Genomic DNA, 21,221 nt, shown 5'->3' on the forward strand with positions numbered 1-21,221 from the left:
GGGTATTTTAGTATTTTCATACCCAAAAATCACCCCTTAGCACACACCATGGGTTGGGGGAAGTAATGTATATCCCCCAATTAGTTTTTTATCCCCCAATTTCGTGTTCAAAAAAAAGGTCACCCAAACATAATTTGATTCACCCCTTATCCAAATATTTTGTAATGACTAATCTACCCCTTATCTAATTAGTGGTAATCTCACTTAATTAGTATTAATCTTACTTAATTAGAGTTTAATTTTATTTTTATTTTTTTTTCAAATTTTACATTTCCAAATCTTTTTTTTTTCTACACAAATATGTATGAAAAATCGTCATGATATTTAAGTGTTTTCAGTGACGACTCTAAACAATCGTTGTTGTTTTAGTGACGACTCTAAACAGTCGTTATGGATCGCCTAATTTTCCGTTTCGGGAAAAGTGATACTTTCGCCCCGTTTCGGAAAAAGTGATGCTTTCGCTTCGTTTCAGAAAAGTATCATTTTTTCTGAAACAGAGAGAAAGTATCATTTTTGTCGAAAGGGGAAGAAAGTATCACGTTTTCCGAAACGGACGAAAATATCACTTTTTCGGAAACGATATGTGAAATCATCACCTTTTCTTAAACGGGACAAAAATAATCGTAGACAAACCCCATCGTCAGATTTTTTTTTGGTCCGCCCTCCCACCGTGACAACTGTCGTACTGGTTAAAATCTATTGCCCCCAATCAAGTACCCCGTTAGCAGTGTTGACTACTAGTGCATTTTGATTTTGGAACCACCACTACGATTCGGTTACTCAACCCTAGGGCGAGGGTTAAGCGAGTCAATACCAAGAAAAAACAAAAACAGATAACACCCGACATAAAAATAAATAACTGTAACGGTGGCACTGTTTTCTCCCCACTCTCTTCTCTTTCATTCCATTTGGGGATTTTGGGGTTTCACAAAATCCAAATTGGTGAGAATCACTCACTGTAGTTGAAGAAGAAGTTCCCTCCAATCAGTATCAGGTAATCAATCCTTAAACCCTACTACTTGTGTTCAAATTGAGTGTTTGCTGCAAATTTATTTGGGTTTTTTTCCTTCTTCTGTAATGAAATTGGCTAGGGGTTTGCATTAGACACTTCTGTTTGGGTTTCGATTACATAAGTTTACATATTCGTATTTCAAATTGCAAGATATCTGAATTTGATTATGGAACTATCTGAATTTGGTCACTGATTGAGTTTGATTACGGAACTACAATTAGGTCTTGGAGGAAGAAGCAATAGTCTATTGCAGAAATTGTTCAGAACTATTAGTTTCTGCACCAGGTTTTGAATTTTTCTTTGTAAATTTCTTCATCCAATTTTCATTTTATCTCAACACTTTACCCTGCAAATATTAGAAAAGGTCCATGTTAATTTCTTGATGATGCTTGTACATAGGTCTTTCACTTCAATTGGGAATTTAAGGTTTCAAAAAATACAGTAGAAAACAAAATCAGTGGATTTGAAAGATTCACTCATTGTAGTGGAAGAACTTACTTGTGGTAAACCTTAAACAGTATCAGGTAATCTTTAAACCCTATTACTTATGTAGAGATTAGGGGGTTTGCTGTAAATTTATTTGCGCGTGTATTCGTTTGGGGTTACAAAAATTGGGGTTTAGCTTTGCATTTTGATTTTAGACACTTCTTATTGGGTTTTGATTGAATATAGTGTATGTACTATGCATATTTTAGACACTTCTTATGTTTGCAGGTTGCAGCTGCTAACATTGAATATGAGGTCGAAAAGACTGGAACTACAAGAAGCTCTCAAGAAGCAGAAGCTTAAGCCGTCAACAACAAGACGACAAGAAACTCTTCAGAACCAGAGTCTGTCAACAAAAGAACCACGCTCCGCATCTATCAACAACGGCAGAAGGGAAAAAGAAGTTGTGACTGATGCAGTTGGTGAAAGGCTCAACGCTGTTGATCTTGAGAAGCAGAGTTCGGCAGCAACAAAATCATATTCTGCATTCATCAACGGCCGAAGAGCAAAAGAAATTGTGACTGATGCAGTAGTGGGTGAAAGACTCAATGCTATTGCTCTCGAGAAGCAGAGGTCGTTAACTATAACACCACGCATTTCGTTCATCAATGGCCAAAGGGCAAAAGAAATTGTGACAGATTCGGTGGAGGAAAGACTCAATGTTGCTGCTCTCAAGAAGCAGACATCTTCAACAACAAAATCATGTTCTGCAATCAACAATGATAGTTGGGCAAACGAAATTGTGAGGATTGCAGTGGATGCAAGACTCAACGCTGTTGGTCTCAAGAAGCAGAGGTTGTCAACAACTGAACCATCTTCTGCATTTGTTAATCACAGGAAGGAAAGTGAAAGTTTGACCGATCCAGAGGATGAAAGACTCAATGCTGTTGCTGGGAGCAATACTGGAGATGAAGATGCTGACACACTTGATACTTGGACTGATACTAGAGATGAAGATGCTGACATACTTGATGCGGATGGAGACAGGTACGTGCAAGTTGCAGAGGACCAATTGTTATCCACCGACTCTGATGAAGACGATAACATACTTGATGAGGATGGAAACAGGTACGTGCAAATTGCGGAAGACCAATGGTTACCCACCGACTCTGATGAAGATGCTGACGTGCTTGATGCGAATGGAAACAGGTACGTGCAAATTGCGGAAGACCAATTCTTACCCGCCGACTCTGATGAAGATGCTGACGTGCTTGATGCGAATGGAATTGGTGACGTGCAAATTGCGGAAGCCCAATCGTCACCCACCAACTCTGATGAAGATGCTGACACACTTGATGCAGATGCAAACGATGACGTGGAGATTGTGGAAGATCAATCGCCACCCACCATAGAAAACTGCTCAAGTAATGGCCAAGGAAGCACTTCGATGCCATCAGGTGATTACTTACATACTGTAACTAGTTGTTTATATTTTCTATATTAGAATGTAAGTGTCTATATTGTAATGTTTTGTGCACTTCATTTACTAGATACCCGTATACCAATTATATTCGACAAATATGGGCGGCCTTGTGATGTTGGGTCGGAAGAATTTGTAATGGATATTGGAAGGATGCTACGAGCACATTGTCCTCCTGCAATCGAGTCTTGGAAAATTGTTCCAAACAGCATCAAAGAAAATATTTGGAAAGCTGTTGTTGTAAGTGAATTAAAATTATTTGAGTTTTTATAAAATCGTTATGATCAGTATATGATATGGAGATTGTCTTTGCAGATTAGGTATGTCGTACCTGAAGTTTATAAGCCCAGTATTTTGGCAAAGGCTAGAAAATCTTGGAAAAGTTGGAAGCATAATCTGCGTTTAGAGTTGGATAAATATGAGACTGTTGCTGAGAGAAAAATAAATATTCCATGGCGTCTGATTACAAAGAGAGAAGATTGGGAGAGTTTTGTTGATTTCTGCAATACCGACGAGGATAGGAAACGTCGCGCAGCTGGTAGGAAAGCTAGAGAAAATCTTGAATTTTTACACTCATGTGGCAGGAAAGGAATTTTTCGCAAAATATATGAATTGGTAAGAACTTTTTATTATTTATTACAGATTTTTATTCACTCTTTTGTTTCGTTAAAAATGCCGTTTTCTGTCCTCTAATGTAGGAAAAAGAGAATTCAACTGGCGAAGTTAGCAGAGCTGCCATGTTTGTTGACACCCACTTTTCCAAGAATATGAATGATCCTAAAATGGTAAGTTAAGTCACTTCCTTTGTCTTGCTATTGGAATATTAGTCCTTAGTTTATGTAATTCTGCATCTGAATTACTTTGTTCCTGCAGAGATTAGTTAAAGAGCTTGTAGAAGCTAATCCAGACGGTCAAAAAGATATCGACAATGATGCTGTTTCACTGGTTAGTGAAGAAACAATACTGTAATATATCTTTTGTAGACTTGAATCTTTTCTTCACGTGAAATACCTTAAACAACTCTTTCTTTCATAGGTATATGGACGTGATTCACGAGGTTCAGTAAAAGGCATGGGAGGAGGTGTTTCGAGGACTGTGATACATGCTTCGGCTCCAAGTTTAGAGATTCTTCGCAAAGTTCAGCAAGAAAACAAGAGTTTGCGGTCTGATCTCCATTTACTCCGAACACAATTAGGAGTACACACACCGAATGATACTTCTACACCATCAAATCAATCTGCCCCTCGGACACAAAATCGTACTTCTACACCACCAAATCAATCTGCGCCGCACACACAGAATCGTACTTCTGCACCATCAAATGGATCTGCGCCTCAGGTAAAAATTTATGTGATTCTTACAAATTGAATTTACATTCCGAATTCAGTGCTTCACAAAACTGTAACGGGAACAGTTGGAAATTCTTGTTTAACAGACACCAAAACTCGTTGTCTAGTTGATCCTCCCTCGATACTACGAAATAAGAAGTGCAAAGTAACCAATTATTTGTTTAGCTTTCACTGATCTCTCTGCATGTATAAGCATGTTTGCTTTTATGCATGTTTGTGGTGACATAAGTCCCTCCCTACAACGCATGAATTAAAGAATTCTCACAACGACAAGGTCTACTCGACATGAATTAGCCGTTAATGAAACCTTTAACAGGAATCTTTCACAAAACTCTCAACAAATATTATCAACTAATCAGAATGGTTGGTTGTTAGACCACGGTATTTGATTCGCCAAATACATCAACATCATTATTGTATACTCTTTCATATGTATGGCGTAACCCAATCCCTGTTTTTCAAGTTTCGAATCCCGTACTTTTTTTAATCTAAATTTATCAAAAAAAGGAAATTCACTCTTGACAGTGCTTTATGTTACTGAACACTCTTGGTTTGATGGATGTAGGCACCTGAAGTGTCCGACTTGCCTGCTCGTTCATGTTTAGCACCTGATGTGTCCCACTTGCCTGCTCGTTCACGCTTGGCACCTGAAGCGTCCAACTTGCCTGCTCGTTCACGCTTGGCACCTGAAGCGTCCAACTTGCCTGCTCGTTCACGCTTGGCACCTGAAGCGTCCAACTTGCCTGCTCGTTCACGCTTGGCACCTGAAGCGTCCAACTTGCCTGCTCGTTCACGCTTGGCACCTGAAGCGTCCAACTTGCCTGCTCGTTCACGCTTGGCACCTGAAGTGTCCAACTTGCCTGTTCGTTCACGCTTGGCACCTGAAGTGTCCAACTTGCCTGCTCCTTCACATTTTGCACCTCCTGTGTCCAACTTGCATTCTAGTTCATGTTTCATAAAAAACTTTAAAGGAAGAACCATTGCTTTAGGTAGTTTTAACGCTGCTGATCCACCAGTAGAGCATGTCTACAGTTTAAGCATCAAAGAAATATTCGACAGAGATGCAGATTTATTTGATAGAGATGGGAAGCTTGGAGATATTATGATTGGGGGCGTGATTAATTGGCCAAAAGCATGTGTTGAGTCCAACTTGCCTGCTAGCTCATGTTTTATAAGAAACTTCAAAAGAAGAATTATTGCTTTCGGTAGTTTCAACACTACTGATTCACCTGCGCTTCATGTCTGTAGTGTAATTGTCAAAGAAATTTATGACAGAGATGCAGAATTATTTGATGAAGATGGGAAGCTTGGGGACATTATGATCGGGGGAGTGATTAATTGGCCAAATGCATGTATTATGCCTTGTCAACCATAAACCATATCAGTATTGTTTTTCATTTCCCCATGTATTATGATTGGGGAAAGAGCTTCACTACTGTTTTTCATTTCCAGTACATAACTAGTATGTATAGTCTTGGCAACTATTTTTTTTTGGGTTCTAATTTTAGAAGCTTCTTTTTCTAAGTTGGATGCTGTCAGTTCAAGAAAATGCTTATGAGGTACAATTTAAGCATCTGCAGGAGACCAAGTAACTATGTGCTATTACAGGAAAGAGCAGATGAAAAGTTTCAAAATGATGGACGGACTTTAGCTGTTGAAGAAAATTGGCATTCGTCATGGGTTCGAGATCCGCCTGCCTTAGCTGGGAAAATGTAACGACACAGGTTAGTCATGGCCATACCAATTTTAGGCCTTTTCGTAGTCCTACTAAGATTTGTCCATGACTATTGCTTAAGTGTAGATTTGTCTTAATAGCAGCTGCAGCACTATCACTTTCCAGGATGCAGTACTGTGTTAATGTGTAGATGAGCAATCAGTTACCAGGCAATTGTGTTGAAACTTCTAGGAACTTTCTTGCGTACAATTCTCTAGTTTTGAGTTGGCATGACATTTGTACTTTTTAGCTGTAGTTGTTGTTGGAGGTTCTTCAACGTCATCATTATGTGATTATGAAATCATTGTCCTTTTAATTGTTTCCTGAATTGGACAAAAAAGCATAGTTAATGGTTCCAATCAAGTAAAGATTCTGGCTGGGTTATTTCATTGGTATTGCAATATGTAGAGTACTGTAACCTGATTACCTGATGGATCCATTCTTCAATCTCAGGTACTGAAAAATTCAGTTCGTAGGAGCTGAAACTGAGTAATCTTTTCTATATGAAGGGTTTTGAGGACTCATGAACTTCTAAGCCAACAGATGGGTAGTAAACAGAAATCTCAGGAATTCAAAAATTCAAGTGCTACTACGTTTGTCATTGGCGTCTTCATCCTCGTTATCTCAGGCTCCACAGCAAATGCCACGATCTTAACTATGCTTAGTGAAGATGTTACTGGTTCATCATCAGGTATATAGTCGAAATTTCCCCAAAAGAATGTGCAGTTTATTACTTTGAACTTGAAATCTGAATTAGCTAATCTTTATACATTTTCCTCTCTATGGGTATGTATAGATGCACAGATCATTGCGTCCTACTGCAAGGAGGATCCTAAGACCAGAGCTGGAAGCAAGGGAACTATTAATGGTACTACCAACACAAATGATGGGGTATGTATATTTGAGTGAGCAATTTACATCCTAAGCATGTTATATTATGTCACTCTGAACAAGACCGAATTCAGTATCATTCAAGCCCTTCTTCAACAAGCTAAAGGACATAGGATCATCTGTTGATTAAAACAAGGAGCAAGCATCTTTAAGCTTCCAGATTTCCTATTATAAAAATGCAGATACTGAAATTTGATTTCTTAGTACATTATTTATAGTGTTGCGACTTGCGATGCACTCGCGAACTATGAGAACATGACTGTTTGTTTTATTTTTTACTTCTTTACGAACTATAAAATTGTGACCGTGTGAATATTGTTAGAGCAAGTCATATTGTCTGAAGCATCTTGACCCCAAAGTTGGTGAAGACATGGAATTTTGCATTCCAGACTTAGGTAGAACCTACAGTAGAAAAGGGTTTTGAAATCGCATCGAGTTGCCTATAGAAGAGCTTTAGTTTAGCACATACGGGCATTTGTTTCTGATTTGTGATCAAGGGAGGGCACATTTTAGTACATACACTTTGCTAGGTAAATAAAAGGTCTACGGCAAACTACATGTTATACTACTCTGTTTCAGAAAAAATGATACTTTCTGTTTCAGGAAAAGTGATACTTTTATATAATCATCTTTTGCTTAAAATATGTTAAATTTAAAAAGTAAAAATATCAATTTTACTGAAACGGAAAAAAGCAACAGTTTTGTCATCTTAAAATGATTCATCCACCATCCTGACAAAGCTCAACATCTAGAGACGAAGTAAATGTCTCATTAATGTGCGCACACGTTTCGCATTCTCTTTAAGCAAAATCATTTTTGTTTTCTCTTTGTTCCAAGGAAAAAAATGAAAAGAGGGTCTTTCTTTTACATTGTGATTAGCATTTTGATTATTTTTCTTTGTTGGGATTATTATAATCAGTAAACCCCGTGATAAATAAAAATAATGTATCTCTGGGTAATAAATTGCAAGATAAAATAAAATGAACTGGAAACAACGAATATTAACACCAATAATGTTCCACTGTCATAAATTAATAATGTACCTAACCAAATTATTAAATCGAACTAATAACACCAACTATCATCAATCAATCAATGATATAACCAAAGAAATGAATTAACAAGATGAATATCGTCGCCGGAGACGATTACCGGAATCACCAATCATAGTCGCACTTCTCAGAAGTGAATGCAGTAGAAGAACCCACAGGAACTTGAAACTGACACTTAACTTTAGGCCCGAACCTAGTAGTCTTAACAAGACCAGCTTTGAATCTCATCTTAAGATAAAGTTTAACTTCAACATTGAATTTGCCATCAGCCTTATCTTGGTTAAACTCACCTAGCACATTTGGTAACAGATGTTGTCCTTTGAACACCGGACGGAGAATAGTAGTATTCTTATGACCCTGATAGAACGGCGTTAACATAACCGAATCGAACCTCTGACCATCGTAAAATGCTCTAGCTTCAATCTGATCATAGTAAACACCGATTTTCGTATTCGGGTTTCTCAAGTTTAAATCCACTGCAAGGTCGTAATGAAGCATGTCGTTACCGGTGACGTTGAACTGAGTAAGGGAAGCGTTATCGACTTGATATTTCAATGGGTTTATCGGACGAAGGATTAACCAAACGATAAGAACTGCTATACCGATTGCAACGAGAATAGAGAGAATGATTTTGAAGATACATTTCGGAACACAACATACTATGCTACTGAAACATCCCATTGTTGTGTGCTGCAGAAGAATATGAACAACCAAAAGTGGTGGCGCTGTGGTTTAGAATGAGTGGCTAGTAATGTATGCTGCGTAGATGAAAAAGATAAGAGAACGAAATGAAATGAGATATGGATTGATGGGTTGGTTTTTGGAGGTATATATAGGAAGGTGAATATCAGAGAAAGAAGAAGGGATTTGGTAAGTCTTAATGGAACACGAAACCGAGTGAATAACTTATTCGTAGTTTGTTGACATGTTCAGTTCTATCCGCGTTCTTCGTCTTGTTGTATTTTTCTTCTTACGGCAACATTTAGGATCGAAGGAACGTTCCTGGAAGCTTAGAAAGAGACGGCTTTGGTAATTGGATGTTGATATCCCACCAGTTGACATATTTAAGAAGCAGATGGTAGACTATGTACCCACCCACATGGCATAGTTTGATTTTTCAACTAATAATTATCCATGGATAGTAAAATGGTAAAGGTAACTTTAATGCTCCTTTTAATTATTTAACCTAACCATAGCTAAAATGGTTAGCAGTAATGTTGCTAAATGAGAAATGCAATTTCCTCTTCTTTTTTTTTTTTTTCATTTTTTTATTTATTTATTGTTCCATTTGATTATTTAACCTAACCATATCTAAAATGATTGGCTATAACGCTGTTAAATCGAAAATGCACTTTCCTTTCTGTTTCCTATTCTTTTCTTTCATTATTTATTTATTTATTTATTGCCACATTTAATTATTTAACCTAAATATACACAAAATAATTGGCTATAATGCTGCTAAATCAAAAATGCATTTTCCTCTCTGTTTCCTATTCTTTTCTTCATTTTTTTTTAATCTTTTTTTTTTCTTTTAATTTTGGTACGAAACTTCTTATATAATTTTGTATGCACCTACGTGTAGTTATAGAAAAAGAAAATCAACGAGTGTAAACAAATGCCACTCGACATAACACAAAAATTGTATATTTCAAGAAGAAGGGTGGTAAATTCCCTTTGAAGAATGTTAAATCTCCGAGTTTATTTAGAAATTTCGGTTTTTTATTAAAAAAATAAAAACACTTAACGGATTTTTTATTTTTTTCTTTTCTTATTGCAATAATGGTTGCCATGTTCTTTGAATTTTTTTTTTGATAAACATAAATGCAGACAACTGTTTCAAATTTTTTTTAAACTTGATGGAAATTACCATATGGATTCAGTGGTGAGGATTATTTTATGTAGAAAATACCATATGATCCTAAAAATAATATATTTGAGAGAGTCTAGTCCAATTGACCTAATCCAATTTACCATATGGTCCTAATTCTTCAAAAGATATTTTTCCCTCATCTAATTTTACAGCGAGTTGGCTACGTGGGTGAAATTTGACATCCCTTTGGAAACCATATAACTCCATGGATTTATATATTCATGAATTCTTGTAGTAGCCTACGTAATATTACGATCTGCTTACATACGCATGTGTACAACTTTTTATTTCACAAAGAAATAATTCGGTAGTTGTTTCTGTATCCAATAAACAACTGGTAATGGTGGGCTACCTACACAAACCAGAGCTGTCTTGTTTGAAGAATAGTCTCTGCAGTCGTGTGGCCGTTTCCCTATAAATTTAACATAAAATTGGTTAAAAGATCAACAATTCCTGGGTGAAATGGACAGTTAGATTTTGATACTGTTTAAATAGACAAAAATATAAAAATAGGCAGGATGTAACTAGTTTCATCGTGTCCATTTTCAAATATTTTTTCTTATTTTTAATTTACACAGGATGTATCCAGTTTCATCCTTGCTATTTTTTAAATTTAAGCTAGGATTGCTATTATTTTTTGGCCATTTCACCTAAACTATTTTTTACTCGTCCATTTGAACCGTGATTTAAAAATATTTGGACAAATGATCCATTTTCCGTAAATTTAATTTATCGTATACAATTGTGACTGCCTTGATCTGTTCTCAGTTTTTTATTATTACTGTTATTAAACAACTTATCATTGTATTTAAAATGGTTTATTCATCAGTAGAACTCGTAACCGGATTGTCACCAAAGTTGGATAAATATTGAATACGAAATCCGAAACATAATTTCGTACGATGAGTTCCCGTATATTTTGATATCCATTAACACCATCCAACATGCCCCTAGCAATACGCAGAAACCTCGTATATACTACTCTACACTGCTTAGATCTAAGGGAGGGGAAAGACTCGAGTGACCAAAACTCCATTTTCCAATGGTTAAGTAAATCTGCCAGTATAGGCCAACCGCCGATTCCACCTCCCCGAAAACTGTGCACTTTGAGACTCAAAACTACAGATGAGAGCTCTCGGAATCTTGTGGTGATAGTAGTCATTTTTGATTTTTGATGAAAACAAAAATCTATATAACCCTTATTATGTGCATCTACTAGCTGTTATAAAAAATGTAGCTCTATACTATTTTTATCTTTAAATACTAGTAATAAATTGAATTTCACCAACACTAGTATAAAAAATGCCAAGTGTTGATCGTGCTTGGCGAAATGCCAATTACTTGGTGTGGCGTCCATCCAAAATAGATAGTTGACCTGTACATGTCAAGGTGAATGCAATGACTCGAAAATCTTGGTGTGTCGTGTTGGTAATTACTTTTATTAAGCATGCGTGCCCTGTGATTTTTATAAATGCACACATTGTAAATTATATAACTAGATTATGAGATAGTAGTAATAATGTATTCTTTCTGCTAACTATGGTCGCCTAATTCTTAGCATTGAGCATAGAAATTTTCTTAATCCAGAGAAAACATCAATAACAAAAAGCATATATCACGAAAGAATGATGTAATGGCAACTGCAAGATGAAATTTAGCTTATATAAAGACAACTCTTTTTATTGATGTTTAGAAAATTTCTCAAAACTAAACACAAGCTCTAATCTTGCTCATATGATCAACCACAACTTTGGTGATCATATATATATAGAATTATAAATTCCTTTTCCTAGTCCTATTATCTTATTACATGTCTTACCTTTTCTTAGAACTAGATGACTACAAATTTCCTTAGGATTACATCAATTTCCTAATCTTGTCCTAACCAGCTTGTTAGTGACTTCTATGTTGAAGTTTAACCAACATTCTCCCCGTTAAGCTTCAACCTTACCCGTGACATATCTTGTACTCCAATCAATTGTCTCATTTCTTCAAACTTGATCCGAGCTAATGCTTTTGTCAATATATCTGCTTTCTGCTCAGTTCCTGGTATGTGTTCAACGTTGATGATCTCCTTCTCGATACATTCTCGTATGAAATGATACCTTTTGTGAATGTGTTTCGTCTTCCCATGAAACACTGGATTTTTAGTGAGTGCAATTGCAGACTTATTATCAATCTTGATGAGAACTTTTTCAGGTTTTCTTCCTTTGATTTCACCCAACAGTTTTTGAAGCCATATTGATTGTTTAGCTGCTTCTGTTGCGTCCATGAACTCAGCTTCACAGGATGAGAGAGCTACTGTGTCTTGCTTCTGTGAGCACCATGTGATAGGTGCATCTCCTAGATAAAATATATGACCAGTTGTACCTTTTCCATCATCTTGGTCAATAGTATGACTGATGTCACTATACCCAACAATTCCTTTAGATCCTCCTCGACCATACTTCAATCCACAGCTGATTGTTCCTCTTAGATATCTCAATATCTGCTTTATTACATCACCATGAGACTTGCGTGGACTCTGCATATAACGACTTGCTACTCCCACAGAGAAATCCAAGTCTGGTCTTGTGTGTAACAAGTATCTAAGGCATCCAACATTTCTTTTATAACTCGTTGGATCAATCTCTGCTTATTCTTGTGCCTTTGAAACTTTAAGTCCAAACTCCATTGGTATCTTAGTTGGATTACAAGTTTCAAGTCCTGCTTCTTTCATAATTCTCCTTGCATAAGATTCTTGTTTAATCTGAATCCCATCTACTCCTTGATGGACTTCTATGCCAAGGTAATAAGTGAGTTTTCTGAGGTTTGACATCTCAAACATTGATGGCATTTCTCTCTTGAACTCATTGATCACCTTAAGGGAGTTTCCAATCAAAAATAGACCATCTACATAGATTGCAATCACAAGAAGCGTTCCCTTTTCTTCTCTTCTGTATACTGATGTTTCTTTAGAGCACTTAACAAATCTGATTTCTCTTAAGATTTGATCTAACTTTGTATTCCAGGCTCGAGGAGCTTGTCTTAGACCATATAGATCTTTTGATAACTTATAAACCTTATGCTCTTGTCCTTTTACTTCAAAACCTTCTGGTTGTTCAACATACACATCTTCTCGCAATTCACCATGTAAAAATGCTGTCTTAACGTCTAAGTGGTGAATTTCCCATGAGTTTGATGTTTCCTCTGCAATTAATAAGCGTATTGTTTCAATTCTAGCAACTGGTGCAAAAACTTCATCAAAATCTATGCCTGATTCTTGTACATATCCTTTAGCTACAAGCCTTGCTTTGTATTTATTGACAGTACCATCAGCATTTCGTTTTATTTTGAAGATCCACTTAAGACCAATCACTTTTACCCCACCTGGCTTATCAACTAGACACCAAGTCTTGTTTCTGTTGATTGAAACAATTTATTCTCTACATGCTTGTATCCATTTATGCGAAAGCTTTGCTTCCTTAAAGTTTCTTGGTTCGTCATTAATGGACAACAATAATGTCTCGCATTCCTATGCTGCTTGAAGAACATAATCCACCATATACTGTGGCTTTTGTATCTGTCTTGTTGATTTTCGCAGTGGAATGGGTTGAGTTATTTCATCGATCTCCTCCTCTTCTTCTTCTTCTTCGTTATTCTCAGTGTTTTCATTATTCTCTTCTTCTTCTTGATTAACATCATTGTTTCCATTGGTATTGATGATTATGGGTCCTTCGCCTTCATCAATTACCTGACCCCATCTCATGTGAAACATTCCTGGATCCCTACTTGGTCCATCATTAGTTTCTTTCCAGTTCCAGTTTTCTTTTTCATCGAATACCACATCTCGACTCACTATTACTCTTTTCGTTGTTGGATTGAATAATCTATAAGCTTTGGATCCAGGCTCAATTCCTAGATGCACAAGAGTCTGAGATCGATCATCCAGTTTCTTAAGAGTTGCAGAATCAACTTTTGCGTATGCTTTGCAACCAAACACTCTTAAATGATCTATGTTTGGTTTTCTATTTCGCAAACTTTCAAATGGAGTCATGTCTTTCAGAGCTTTCATAGGTATCCTGTTTATCAGGTATGTGGAGTGTCATACAACTTCTCCCCATAGATAATTAGGTACCTGCATAGCCTTTAAAGAACTTCTTGTCATCTCTATTAGAGTCCTGTTTCTCCTCTCCACCACTCCGTTTTGTTGTGGTAGCCCTCGAACCATCTTGTTCTGAGACATAGTTTTTAAGGTTCTGAAACTTATGTGTCCTGACCTTGCGTGCCACTTCCATGTCTGATCTTCCAGTCTCATATTCAGACACAATGGCCTTCCAATCATGAGACTTATCTTGTAGAGTCTATTCTGTGAGCGTGAGACTCTAACTAAAAGTCTTCCACTTGGGTCATGAACTGTTAGATAATCTTGTCGCATTCTAACATCACATCCAACTTCTGTAGCTTGTCCTAAACTTAGAATGTTGCTTTGTAAGTTTGGGATGAAGTAGATGTTTGTGACAGGCTTCTGTTCTCCGGTCTTGCTCTGAAATAGAATTGATCCTTTTCCTTCAATTTCTACAGAAGATCCATCCCCAAACTTCACTTGTCCTTTGATTTTCTCATTGAGTTCAGAAAAGTAGTGTCTCTTACCAGTCATGTGATTGCTGACTCCATTATCTAAATACCAGATTCCTTCTTCTCCATCCTTTGATTCGTAGTTCTTTGGTATTAGTTTCCCTTCGTTTAAGAATACAACTTCGTGCATGAAAAGAGTTGTATCTGCTTCCCTTTTTTCATTCTTGTTTGCTTCTTCCATTTTTTGTATTCTTTCAGGGCATACATAGGAGAAGTGTCCTGGTTTATCACATCTGTAACAAATAATGTTTGATCTATCCTTCTTTTCTTTCCCTTGGTTTTGATCATTCTGACTTGTTGTTCTATCTTGTGAGTTAAATCTTCCTCCCCTTCCTCGGCCTCTGTTTACTCTACCACCTATTCCACGACCTCTTCCTCTTGTCGCAGAGTTTTGTTGGTAAGAGTTTGTGTACAAGAGTTTTCCTTGAGTTTCTCCATTGTTTTTTTCATCAAGGATTCTCTCTTCATATGCTTTCAATCTTCCAATTATATCTTCATAGCTAGTCTTCTTTAAATCTAAGACTTGTTCGAGAGAAGCTATGATATGAATATACTTGGATCTTGGTAAACTATTGAGAAACTTCTTTACCAGTTTATCTTCATCAATGGATTGTCCAAGTGACGCAGCTTTTGAGGCTATCTATGATAGCTTTCCTGCAAAGCTATCAATAGTATCAGTGTCTTTCATCTTCATTCTTTCAAATTCAGACATTAAGGTTTGCAGACGGGTTTCTTTAGCTCGATCAGCTCCGAGATTACGTGCCTTTATTGCATCCCAAATTTTCTTTGAAGTTTCATGTTCACCAACTTGTAGTATAAGACATTCTGGTATTGCTTGAAAGAGTAATCCAATGTCAACATTGTTTTTGTCTGGGTCCAATGTACCAGGATCAATTGTTTCCCAAACTTTGTAGATTTTCATCAGTACCTTCATTCTCATGGCCCATACTGTGTAGTTTGTGGTGTTGAGGATTGGAACTTGTATTGATGGTGGCGTGAACTTTTTTGCACCCACAATGGTGATTTCGTTTTCCATGGATCAGAAACAAGCTCTGATATCAATTAATGGCAACTGCAAGATGAAACTTAGCTTATATAAAGACAACTCTCTTTATTGATGTTTAGAAAATCTCTCAAAATTAAACACAAGCTCTAATCTTGCTCATATGATCAACCACAACTTTGGTGATCATATATATATAGAACTATGAATTCCTTTTCCTAGTCCTATTACCTTATTACATGTCTTACATTTTCTTAGAACTAGATGACTTCTAATTCCCTTAAGATTACATCAATTTCCTAATCTTGTCCTAACCAGCTTGTTAGTGACTTCTATGTTGAAGTTTAACCAACATGATTGATATCTTACCTCTCTTAATGCACTCCCGCTAAAATGTACTAAACCTTAGTGTCTACGTACTTAATCTTCACATCTACGCAATCTCTTTGTTTTTTTACTCGGTCCTGAAGGAGTTGTTGGTCTATCGACGTCTAATGATACTTGCACTCCGTTCTGCTACAATTTCCTTTACATTTGTTTCTCCAATTGCTTGCAAAGAAACAAAGCTGTTGATGTGCGGTACATTCACTTCAGTGATCCAGTGAGTTGATCGATACCTAATCTTTTTTGATGTTTCTGCTAGTTGGTAAGAGGTACAACCAACGACTTCTCGACCATCGGTTAATAAAACTTCACCCCTCTTTGTAAGGGAAAATATCGACTTCCCTACCCTATGGGTGTTGCCAATGTTGATAGTACTCTGTTCCAACTCCAGGACTTGAAATACAGGTCGTAACTACTACTACTATTATCCTCTTCATCTTCCTTATCCTTCAAATAAACCCACAATTCCACGGAGTCGTAGTGTTTATAGTATTCAACACACAAACGCCCTCTCATGACAAAAAGTGCGGCGGAAAATATGTGTATTCGGGGCACGGAGAAAGTGAAATTCCTCATCTGCCAAATCAAAGAGCACAATTTCGTCAGATTTATCACAGAGCCAATGAAGAGAACCATTGACAAAAACACCTGCTGGATCTTCCCCATAGTTATCTATGTACCGTATGTAATAGTAGTTGGTTTCTCTTGCACTTCTCCACCCGCAGCCACTCCCAAGCGTATACACCTCTACCTGTTGTTTGAATTCCGGGTTGCCTAAATAGAAAATTCTGACAACCTTATACTCATTAGTAGAAGGGTGGTGGCCAAATCCATACACAACGCCATCAATACTTTTCTTCTCGTTGACAATACCGCCGGTAGACTCACAAATTCTCTAGTAATGGGATTACATATGTATACAGGTGCATAGGGACTGAATGTGAAGCTACATCCAGGGGTGCCTTTATAGTGTGTCTTGGCTGTTAAACAAATCAATCCATTAGCTGAACCAACTAGTACTCCCCACATATCTGCCGGTAATCTGAGGTTGATCTTCCTTATACGGTAACTAGGGGGCTTCTCGGTACTGATCTCATCATTGGCGTAATACTCTAAGTACCAGAGAACTCTAGCATATCCGCGAAAACCCACGCGACTTATCCTCTCAAAATCAGTACCATGTTGATGCCATAGATGGAGATCCGCAAAGTAAGTTGTATTAGCATGAAACTGTACGAGATCTCTCCAAGCTTTACATACTAGTTTACAATCTAACACCAACTCGGCTGGTAACCTAGAAAATATATTCAGGTTGATTTCTTGGGGGAGAGCGTCTAAAGGATTATTTTCCATCTCCCTCCTGCCCTAAAAAAGTATAAGCTCCAGAACTACGCGTCAAGTTTTCTTTGTAATATCACTGCACCCTAGTAAGTCTTTTATTTTACCCCACTCGTCAAATTGTAATTAGTTTAGGAAAGAAACTTATCATTTGGAGTCCTAGGGATGATCAAACTCCCCCAACCTAACCCGGTCCAATTTTACTGGACTGGACACCTGAGCTGTGGATCGGGCGCGGGTTCTTTTCTAGTGGGCAGATGGTGTTAAAAAAATAATTGAAATATACAGAACCAAATCATCAACCAGTGATACAAAAAGAATGAAAAGAATGGAGAGTATATCGTCCACGGTACATAATCAATAACCAAATTTGCACTTCTCAGGAGTAAAGCCATTTGCAGGACTAGAACCCGCCAGAGGAACTTCAAACTCGCACTTAACTCTAGGCTTGACCTTAAAAGTTGTAACAGCACCAGCTTTGAACCTCATCGTAAGGTAGATTTTAACTTCAATATTGATCTTCCCATCTGCCTTATCTTCATTATATTCACCTTGCACAGAAAATTGTCTCCCCATAGAGGGCAAAAGCTTTTGCCCTTTGAAAACTGGACGAAGAATAGTCGTATTCTTATGGCCTTGATAGAACGGTGTCAACGTAACAGAAGCAAATCTCCGACCGTCGTAAAACGCTCTAGCCTCAATCTGATAATAGTGAGCACCAATGTTGTTGTTGGGGTTTCTTAAAGTTAAGTCCACTGCAAGATTGTAATGAAGTACGTCCGTATCTGTGAGATTGAACTGAGTAAGTGAAGCATCTGTGACGTTGAAGTTCAAGTGATTTATCGGGCGAAGGATTAACCAAACATTAAGAACTGCTAAACCCAAGGCGATGAGAATACAAAAATAATCTTGAAGATGCACTTTGGAACACAACATATTATTCCTAAACATCCCATTGTGTGTGCACGAAAGTGTGAAGTAGAACAATCAAAAGTGGTGGTTTAGAATGAGTCGCTTGTAGTTGCGTAGATGAAGAGATATGTGTTGAAGTGAGATATGAGGTTTTTGCAGCTATATATATATATATATATATAGGAGGTGTGAAGAGATTTTGGCAAGCCTTAAGAGAAGAAAAACCGAGTGAATCCGTAGTTTGTTGACATGTTTTGTACGCGTTCTTCTTCTTCTTATATTCTTATCACGGCAACATTTAGTAGCATCACAGGAATGTTCCTGGAAACTTGGAAAGAGACAGCTTTGACTTTTGATGATGAATCCATTTGACTTACTGACATCTAGAAAATATAAAGTACGAAGCAAATGTTAAACAATGTGCCCACCTGGAAGTTTGATTATTTTCAACCAATCAATGTACTCTTTCCTCTTGGATTGAAACCAATTTTTTTAATGTGTGGTTCTTGAAAAACTGTCGTCCTTTTTCTTATTGGAAAAGTAAGGCTAACCTCTTTCATTCACATGGTCTTAAACGGAAATGATAAGTTTACCGAATGATATCCGGATTTTTGTCTCGCCCATAATAAAATAATACAACCTGCTGCCCTATCAGGACATTTTGCTGTATAAAATATCGGTAAGTGTAACGGCTCCCGGTTATATCAAAGGTTAGAGGACTGACTATTTAGATTACAATCATCATAGTATTTTCAAAGACAATATATTCATAGGTTAAGTCATCACCATGTCAAGACTGCCCACAGATAGAGTAATTCCACCATTAAAACCATTGATTGCCAAAAGCAGATAATTTGGACCGTGTGGAAAGAAAGACACAACCGAGTATTCAAAAACAAGTCGTGGACGATTCCTAAACTCATCGAAAAAATTCACCATTGCTTAATGGTTGTACCTTCAGCCTGCTTTCAACGAGGTGTACGTAGCTGAAACAATTCATGTTAAAGTGGAAAGATGTCGTGTTCGAACCTCCTGATCTTTTCTTTTCAGTTCAGTTTGGTCTAGGTGTGAGGAATTTCTGGGTGTTGTGCTTGTTTTGTTTTTGGTTTTGAGTGGATTCACTGTCTTTCCTTTTGGTCGGAGATAGTTTGTATCTTGCGTTCATGCTCTGTGAACATCTTTCTCTTTTCTTAATAAATTTATTTACGGAAAAAAAAGAAAATGGGTTAAATGGCTATATTTGGACCAACACTAAACAAATTAGAAACTGCATCCTAGACCGAACCATATATCAAAAGTACAAATCCTAGAAAACACCAACCATATATCAAAAGTAAAAAAAAAAAACACAAAATTAGTTAAAGAGACCAAAATCAACATTTCTTCGTGAAATGGACAGTTAGATTTTGATACTGTTTAAATGGACAAAAATGTAAAAATAGGCAGGATGTAACCAGTTTCATCGTGCCCATTTTCAAATATTTTTTCTTATTTTTAATTTACACAAGATGTATCCAGTTTCATTCTTGTTATTTTTAAATTTAAGCTAAGATGAAATCAGTTTCATCTTATTATTTTTATTGACCATTTCACCCAAACTATTTTTTACTCGTCCATTTGAACCGTGATTTAAAAATATTTGGACAAATGACCCGAAAAAAAATGATAACTCGTTTTTGGAGAATGATGGGCCTCGGATGAATACCATGGACCCGATCCAGAGGTTTTTCATTTTTATTTTTTTTTGGTGTGCATGACGGTCTTATGTTTGGCCAGCCTTTTCTTGTGTGAGAACTAGTCAAGTTGTATTTGTTTGGCCAATTTGCAACAAATCAATGTTTGTCATGTGACAGCCTTGTTAAACATGCACATGCCCAGAAATAGAAAATCACCTGGTTATTATTGTACATTGTGATCTAAGGAAAGGGAAAGACTTCATTAACCAGTTTTGACTAAACTCCATTTTCCTAAATGAATATAGGCCGGCCAACCGCCGATTCCATCTACCTGCAAACTTTTCCATATCTAGTGTAACCGTCTCAAATTAATCACAACTACATCGCCGCTCATACACTAATTCATTTTTTTCTTTTTAAATGAATTGAATACAATATCACCAACAATGTACCACAATTGTCGAAAAAAAATGTACCTAAATAAGTTATAAACTTGAACTAAAAGGAACTGAAAGTATTGTCAACCACGGAATCAATAACCGAAGGTGCACTTTTGAGGAGTGAAGCCAGTTGCAGAACCCAAAGGAACTTCAAGCTCACATTTATACCCCGGATTGACCCTGATAGTCTCAACGTCACCAGCTTTAAATCTCATCTTAATATAGAGTTTAACTTCAATATTGAATTTCCCATCACTCACATCTTTATCGTATGCACCTTGCACATTTGGTAATAGCCTTTGCCCTTTGAAAACTGGATGAAGAATAGTCGTATTCTTATAATCTTGATAGAAGGGTGTTAACATAACCGAATCGAATCTCTGACCATCATAAAAAGCTCTAGCTTCAATCTGATCGTAGCAAACACCGATTTTCGTATTCGGGTTTCTTAAACTCAAATCTACGGCAAGTTCGTAATGCAGCATGTCGTTACCGGTAACATTGAATTGAGTAAGCGAAGCATTATCAACGTGATATTTCAATGGGTTTATCGGGCGGAAGATTAACCAAAAAATAAAAACTGCTAAACCTAAGGTGGTGAGAATGGAGAGAATAATGTTGCACATACACCTCGGAAAACAACATAATAGTGCGCAACAGCCTAATCCACAACACATTTTGTTTGCGTACAGAAAATATGAACAATGAGAAACTGGTGGTTTAAAGATGAGAATGTACGCTCTAGGTAAAAAAAAAAAATATGAAAGAATGGAATAAGATATGAATTTTCTGAAGATAAAAGTTTGATATGAACAAAGGAATTCCAACCGTGGGTTGAAACTCCTCCTTTGATGAACAAAGGATTTCCAACTGAAAGGAAAATATCAGTTGAAACCCTTTGAAGGTCTCTAAAATGAGATATGAGGTTTTCGGACGTATATATAGAGGTGAGCATAGCAGTTATTTTATGGCTAAAATTAGGATCTGAGGAGCGGTCCAAGTACTTAGAAAGAGTCAAAGAGATTATATATGGAGAGTAACGAAAACAAATGTTTGA

General features: G+C 36.9%; 4 protein-coding genes across 10 annotated transcripts; 1 reads left to right on the forward strand and 3 right to left on the reverse strand.

Annotated features, from left to right (window-relative positions):
* Positions 1–867: 867 nt before the first annotated feature.
* LOC113283742 lies at positions 868–7,185 on the forward strand. 7 transcript variants are annotated; one of them, XM_026533085.1, is made up of 13 exons: positions 868–994; positions 1,234–1,297; positions 1,412–1,536; positions 1,727–2,895; positions 2,989–3,158; positions 3,234–3,533; positions 3,617–3,703; positions 3,792–3,863; positions 3,954–4,256; positions 4,833–5,729; positions 5,848–5,991; positions 6,435–6,672; positions 6,778–7,185. In XM_026533085.1, the coding sequence occupies exons 4-10, from the start codon at positions 1,749–1,751 to the stop codon at positions 5,640–5,642; spliced, it is 2,889 nt and encodes a 962-aa protein (XP_026388870.1). In that variant the 5' UTR covers positions 868–994; positions 1,234–1,297; positions 1,412–1,536; positions 1,727–1,748; the 3' UTR covers positions 5,643–5,729; positions 5,848–5,991; positions 6,435–6,672; positions 6,778–7,185. The 7 variants fall into 7 exon arrangements, with proteins under 7 accessions (XP_026388870.1, XP_026388871.1, XP_026388872.1 ...); XM_026533086.1 differs by having other exon boundaries at positions 5,876–5,991; XM_026533087.1 differs by having other exon boundaries at positions 1,727–2,566; positions 2,648–2,895; positions 4,833–5,991.
* A 653-nt stretch (positions 7,186–7,838) lies between these two features.
* LOC113283743 (NDR1/HIN1-like protein 10) lies at positions 7,839–8,816 on the reverse strand. The gene has a single exon (XM_026533089.1). The coding sequence runs from the start codon at positions 8,603–8,605 to the stop codon at positions 8,030–8,032; it is 576 nt and encodes a 191-aa protein (XP_026388874.1). The 5' UTR covers positions 8,606–8,816; the 3' UTR covers positions 7,839–8,029.
* An 8,581-nt stretch (positions 8,817–17,397) lies between these two features.
* LOC113278194 (NDR1/HIN1-like protein 10) lies at positions 17,398–18,271 on the reverse strand. Its single transcript, XM_026527096.1, has one exon. The coding sequence runs from the start codon at positions 18,085–18,087 to the stop codon at positions 17,494–17,496; it is 594 nt and encodes a 197-aa protein (XP_026382881.1). The 5' UTR covers positions 18,088–18,271; the 3' UTR covers positions 17,398–17,493.
* Positions 18,272–19,926: 1,655 nt separating this feature from the next.
* LOC113278195 (NDR1/HIN1-like protein 10) lies at positions 19,927–21,062 on the reverse strand. Its single transcript, XM_026527097.1, has one exon. It carries the CDS (start codon positions 20,839–20,841, stop codon positions 20,257–20,259), a length of 585 nt encoding a protein of 194 aa, XP_026382882.1. The 5' UTR covers positions 20,842–21,062; the 3' UTR covers positions 19,927–20,256.
* Positions 21,063–21,221: the final 159 nt, after the last annotated feature.

This window comes from Papaver somniferum, chromosome 5 (genome assembly GCF_003573695.1).
Source record: "Papaver somniferum cultivar HN1 chromosome 5, ASM357369v1, whole genome shotgun sequence".
Classification (NCBI taxonomy): Eukaryota; Viridiplantae; Streptophyta; class Magnoliopsida; order Ranunculales; family Papaveraceae; genus Papaver; species Papaver somniferum.